The sequence below is a fragment of the Cottoperca gobio genome, chromosome 1 (assembly GCF_900634415.1).
Source record: "Cottoperca gobio chromosome 1, fCotGob3.1, whole genome shotgun sequence".
Lineage (NCBI taxonomy): Eukaryota > Metazoa > Chordata > Actinopteri > Perciformes > Bovichtidae > Cottoperca > Cottoperca gobio.
The window spans coordinates 9899393-9905392 of record NC_041355.1 but is presented as its reverse complement, the minus strand read 5'-3'; the positions used below and the strand labels follow the sequence as shown (position 1 = coordinate 9905392).

Genomic DNA, 6000 nt, shown 5'->3' with positions numbered 1-6000 from the left:
GGCAGTGCAGCGATAGTAGTTCACCGGGTCATTGGAGCAGGTGCCATCATTCTTGCAGGGGTTGGACAGGCAAGGCTCACACTTAGCCTGGATACTCATATCTACTGGACCTGTGTGATGCAAAGAAACAAAGACACAAAACATACACACCAGAGAGATGATTAGCTTAACATAATGTACTGCCTTTAGGGGAGTAAGACGAGGCAGAATACATAGGTTGACATACACTCTGACAGCTGTATATTATCAGGGACCCGCATTAACCTTGTATCAACTCAATTTAACTTTTTGTGCAACTGAAACACGATTTTTTCTCACTGGTTGCTTTGTATTTTGGACATTTCACTTGGAATCTTAAAGTAGTGATTATGAAATATTGTCTGGTTATAAGAAAATGCAAATTTGAACAGTAAAAGGAAAAGAAACTACATTACCTGTACTGTAATATAAGGTAAGCACTTACAAACTTATGCACAAAACGATTTTTAAAAGTTGAATGGATGTAACAAAGCAAGAGTTGCAGACATATACTAGGTTATATACATTTCTTTGCAGGGCCATGACATGTACAGAGGACACACATATTCCCAAATGTCATGACAGAACATCACATTCTAACAGTTGGGACACACAATACTGGTCAGAACATGAGGGCTGAATGGGAAGCAGAGCCGTATAGTTTGGTGAGGGCTCAAAGGACGAGGAACACGGGGCCGGGACTGTCTCGAGGAGCTGGGGTAGGAGAGACTGAGGATGAAGTACTGGGATATGATTGTCTACTTTACCTGGCACCAGAAAACCACAAGGCCCCGGGACTTCTACAGTGCATCAGTTAGATTAGGTTAAAAATAGGTTTCAGTCATGTATTCAGAGTTAATGTGATATAATAAGGTTTAAAGGTCAACAGTTAGTAGCATTTTGCAGTATGATGAGTTACAGCCACAATCATGCTCACAAGCAAGTTTGTAGATTATGCAGTTATTATATAAATTTATAGAACATTTTGTTGCTGTCCAGTGAAAACAATCACCGACAACAGCTGACAAAAACCTGCAAAAACAAAGAATTCCTCTGCCGTTTTTATTTTCTATGAAAACCTTTCAATTTGGTGAGACATGGTTTTCATTGGACTATTTGTAAAATGGCAACTTGTGGTCTCCTCTAGGAGTCCTCATCGAGTGTGTGTATTTGATGGACTGCAACATATGTGTGTGCATATTTTGGTTTGAACACATGTGTACGCTCAATGTACAAGTGTGTATTTATGTACTGTATGAGTGTGACAGTGTATCTTTACCTGTGCAGGTGAACTTCTTGGAAGGCGTGGTGAGCAGCAGTTTGTCGGTCATGTCACCGGGCCCTGCACAGCGGGCGATGCCAGGCTCCTTGTAGCCGCTCTTCACCCAGTCTGACAGCCACTGCATGTGGCAGTCACAGTGCAGAGGGTTGGCCCCCAGAGCCCTGCCAGCCAGAAAGAGAGAGGAGAATGAGAACAATGTTCAGTCATAATAACAGGAGCAAAACTCAGCACTTCATTAGCTTTAATATCGAGCCAAAACCACAGAAAATGTGTCACTGTGTAAATACTAACTGACTGAATTGTAAATCACAGTCAAATTAAGCATGTGGTATATTTCTACTATAAAAAACATCTAATCGCTTTCTGTTCACAGTGCTGGTGATAGTATTTCTCAAACCTTTTCTGATGTTCTATAGCTCAATAAACAAACTCTAAGGTCATTTTTTAAAGGTAACTAATGGAGCATTGCATTAATCCAGGCAGAGCACTAAAATCGTGCTGGCATAAACTCATTAGCATCATCTGCTTTATTTATGCTCCCTGATGACTGACTCATTCATCATCTACTTGGCTAATATCTGACTTGGAAGCGATCGTCTTCATGCGGCTGTACAGCACTGCCTTTATAACCCGACTATGATTCTGCTGATAGTTTCATGCCAACATTTAATTGCTATAGCTCCCTCAACCACCTCAACTCCAATCTCTGCCTTATTAATTTGGAGAACTAGCACTCAGTGAAGAATCATTATTACTGCTCGCAATATTTGAGAGCTCCCTCAAAAAACTGATCTGACCGAACGGTTATTAAAAAGGGAAAGTAATAGGTATTTAGTGTGTGAAGTAAATTGTTATATTGAAATGTCTGCACTGCTCTGAGTGTCTTGCCATACAATCCATTATTTAGCAAAGAAATAAATGTGAGTCCAAGCTTAAAAGAGTGGAAAATTGCTCACAGGAGGAAGAGACTCTAGAATATATACACCAACCTTTAATTTCAATGGTAAATAGAACACTATAGAAAAAAGAGGAGAGCAGGAGAAAGGAGATATGTACATAGGTTTGTTGCTCAGTAACGTTTGGCAGCCCAATACATTCACAGAGAAGTCTCACTCAACAGACATTTTCCTTTTGGACGACGAGTAAAGAATCTTTTGTCATGATAATGTCTCTTCCTTATTTTGCAATTCTAGAAGGTAAAAAGGTAGACACTTCCATCCCAGAGAAATATGTGAAGTGTGATGTGTGTGTCTTTTTATGTTACTCACAGGTGGGAGAGCGATGACAGGTCTTTGAAGGCTCCCTCTGGTATCAGTGATATGTCGTTACCATGGAGAGACCTAAGAAAGGGCAGGAGAAGGAGGAAGTAAGAGAAAAGGGCAAAGTAGTGAAGAAAAGAGTCTTGATGTTAAAAGTATGGCTTCTTCAGGACCGGGTTTGACTTAAAACGTTTCTGAGTTACCGCCTTGCATGTGATGTGACAGATACTCACAGCAAACGGAGAGACTTGAGTCCATCGAACGCCCTCACTGGTATGCACCGCAGGCGGTTGTAGCTCAGGATTCTTAACACACAGAATAAGCATGTTGGCATGGAGACAAATGCAGACAAATGTTTCCAATATAGCTTCAAAAAATGCAGCACAATCCTGTTTATAACTAGAGAAAACACACACACACACACACACACACACACACACACACACACACACACACACACACACACACACACACACCCACACACACATTGGCAAAGGGACTGATGTAAAGCAGACTCACAGGGTAAGCAGCTCAGACATGTTACTGAGGCTGTGGTTGGACAACGTGCTGATCTGGTTGTTACTCAAATCACTGAAAAGGAAACAATAACAGATACATAAACCACACACAGGCAGCACTGTCAACACATGCATAAAGAAATGCACACACACAATATGCAGTACATGTTCCTCTGAACTCTACAGGGCTCTGGTTGTCACGGGGCCAAACTAGGTCATATCAATAATGATGCAATACCAAACTCAGATAAAATACCAGTCTGTTAGTTTTGGTCTTTAAAAGCAGAGTGCAGTGGGAACGTAAGGCCAAGTCACGATCATCATTAAAAGTGGATTTGACTGATAAAAACTCTGACTTTGTGATGTAAGTGTGTGTCAGCTGAGATCATGTGGGGGAGACTTACATGAGTGTTAAGTGTTTGTAATTGGAGAGCTCCACAGGAACCTGAGTGAAGTGGTTACCATCCAGATACCTGAAAGATGGAAGAGAGAGAGAGAGAGAGAGAGAGAGAGAGAGAGAGAGAGAGAGAGAGCGGAGAGGAGAGAGAGAGAGAGAGAGAAGAGGCAAGAGAGAAGAGCAGAGAGGATGATAGACATATACATGAGAGAGAGAAGAGACAGAGAGAATAGCAGAGAGAGAGAGAAGACAATAAGATAGAGAACATAGAGAGAGAGAGAGAGAGGGTAGAAGACAAGAGAGAGAGAGAGAAGAGAGAGAGAGAGAGACAGAGAGAGAGAGACAGACAGAGAGAGAGGGAGGGAGACAAGAGAAAGAGAGGAGGGAGAGACAGAGAACAGAGAGGGAGAGAGAAAGAGATGAGACAGAGAGAGAACAGAGAGAGAGAGATAGGAGAGAGAGAGAGAGCTCTGGTAGATAAGAGAGAGAGAGAGAGAGAGAGAGAGAGAGAGAGAGAGAGAGAGAGAGAGAGAGAGAGAGCAGGGCACAGAGAGGGAGGAGGTTTGGAAACAAAAGAGAAATATGGAAGATGGAAGAAAGATTGGGACGGAAAGAGAGAGAAAACGAGAAGGGAGAAAATGAAGTTATTTAGCCATGTGGGAATTCCTCATCTCTAGCAGTGTGAGCAGTCATTACTGCTGCAGCCATAATAAACACTGGAGTTTAATATCCCCACAGGCATCCATCCTAATGCAGTATAATAACCCTCTCTCTCTCACACACATACACACTATACTACACGCATGCACGACTGAGATCATGTCTCCTTCCTTCTGTGACAATGTGCTATTAATCCAGCGTATTAATTAAGTCTTTGTTAATATTGGAGAAAGCACGTTCCTGACAAGTGAAATAATGAAATGATAGAAAATAGCACCAAGCCTTCTGTCGAGGTTTAATTTAGGGGTATCATTTTCTATACACTAGGGATTGTGTGTGTGTGTGTGTGTGTGTGTGTGTGTGTGTGTGTGTGTGTGTGTGTGTGTGTGTGTGTGTGTGTGTGTGTGTGTGTGTGTGAATGACTTCATTGTGTTGAAATGGGTTCTGGAATAAAATCCTCTGTTAGCCTTCAATATGTCTTATGTCTACCTATCCTACCTATGTCTCTATGAGCCTGTGTGCTAATGTTTCACATGTCTTCTGACCGAGTACAGCGCCACTAAGCAAAAAGGGATTCAAATGTAAAATGTATCAAGTTTTAAGTTTTAATGGCAGCAAACTTAAGCAAAACTTCACACCAGACGTGAAGATTGCGAAAGTGCTACTGATGCGTTCATCTCTGCAATCCACACATGGTCCGACCTCCGTTATGGCTTCATTGTCCTCAGAGCCAGCTGTCCTGTCAGCAGCGCAGCTCCTGAGGTGCTGACAGGACAGCAGGTGGACTAACTGCCTTCACCATGCGAGCATTTAAAAAAAATAAAATAAAATAAAGAGGGGGGACTCTTAATTTGTATCTCTCAGAAACGCTGAAAAGTAGTGGAAGATCCTTCAAATAATGTTGCCAATGTGGATTGCCTTACAATATATCTGGAAGAAAATCATGTTTGTCCAAAGTTGGAGAACAATGATGAACAATTCACTTTTTGTTTATAGGTTGAGCAAATCCTCATACTGATTAAGCTACATAAACCACATAAAACCCCATTGCATTGTCTGAGGTTTGGTAATGGAGTCTTGTAAAGGATGGGACCCTTGCAATTGTTGAACCAGTTAGTTTGTACCATATGAGGTGCTGGTGTCTCACTCACAGTTCAGTGGTCTCTTTGGGCAGGCCTTTGGGCAGCGTGGTGAGGCCCTTGTTGCTGCAGCGCACCACAGTGTCCAGACATGAGCACTCTGCTGGACACCTCAGCACTGGAGAGCAGCTGTTCTCATCATTACCTGACGAGCGGTAGATAGATGGATAGAGTTGTGTAGAAGAGAGGAAGGATGATAGAAAAGTGATGAAGAAAAATATAAAACTAATTTTGTCAGGGCTGCATATGTTGCATAGCACTATGCATTAAGTGTAAATCTGCTCCGTCTCACCATCTTCACAGGCAAAGTCCTGGGCAGCTACATCCTGGATGGGGATCTCCTTTAAGAAATAAGGACTCTGGCAGCGAGGGTTACCCGTGACGATACGTTTCCTTCGCAGCCAATCACCGAGCCAGGCCAGGTGACAGTTACAGTTGAAGGGATTAGCCAGAAGGTTGCTGGAAAACAAAGAGACGAGTTAGAAGGATTATCTTTTTGTGTGTGTATTTCTACATTTGCATTTGTAATGTGTTCGTGTGTGTACTCACAGTGTGGACAGGGAGTGCAGCGTGTCAAAGGCTCCGGGGTTCATGGAGGTGATCTGGTTGTCGTAGAGCGACAGGAGACGAACTGAGCTCAACCCCACAAAGCTGCTGTTACTCACACAGCTGATACGGTTACTCCTCAGCATACTGCACACACACACACACACGCGCACACACACAC

General features: G+C 42.6%; 1 protein-coding gene across 1 annotated transcript in view; it reads right to left on the bottom strand.

Moving 5' to 3' along the window:
- The window catches only part of slit2 (slit homolog 2 (Drosophila)), an 86868-nt gene that overhangs the window by 14602 nt on the left and 66266 nt on the right, over positions 1-6000 (bottom strand). Inside the window, 8 exon segments of the mRNA XM_029431680.1 lie at positions 1298-1461; positions 2569-2640; positions 2793-2864; positions 3079-3150; positions 3482-3550; positions 5286-5418; positions 5566-5732; positions 5823-5966. Coding sequence (XP_029287540.1) covers positions 1298-1461; positions 2569-2640; positions 2793-2864; positions 3079-3150; positions 3482-3550; positions 5286-5418; positions 5566-5732; positions 5823-5966 — 893 coding nt within the window.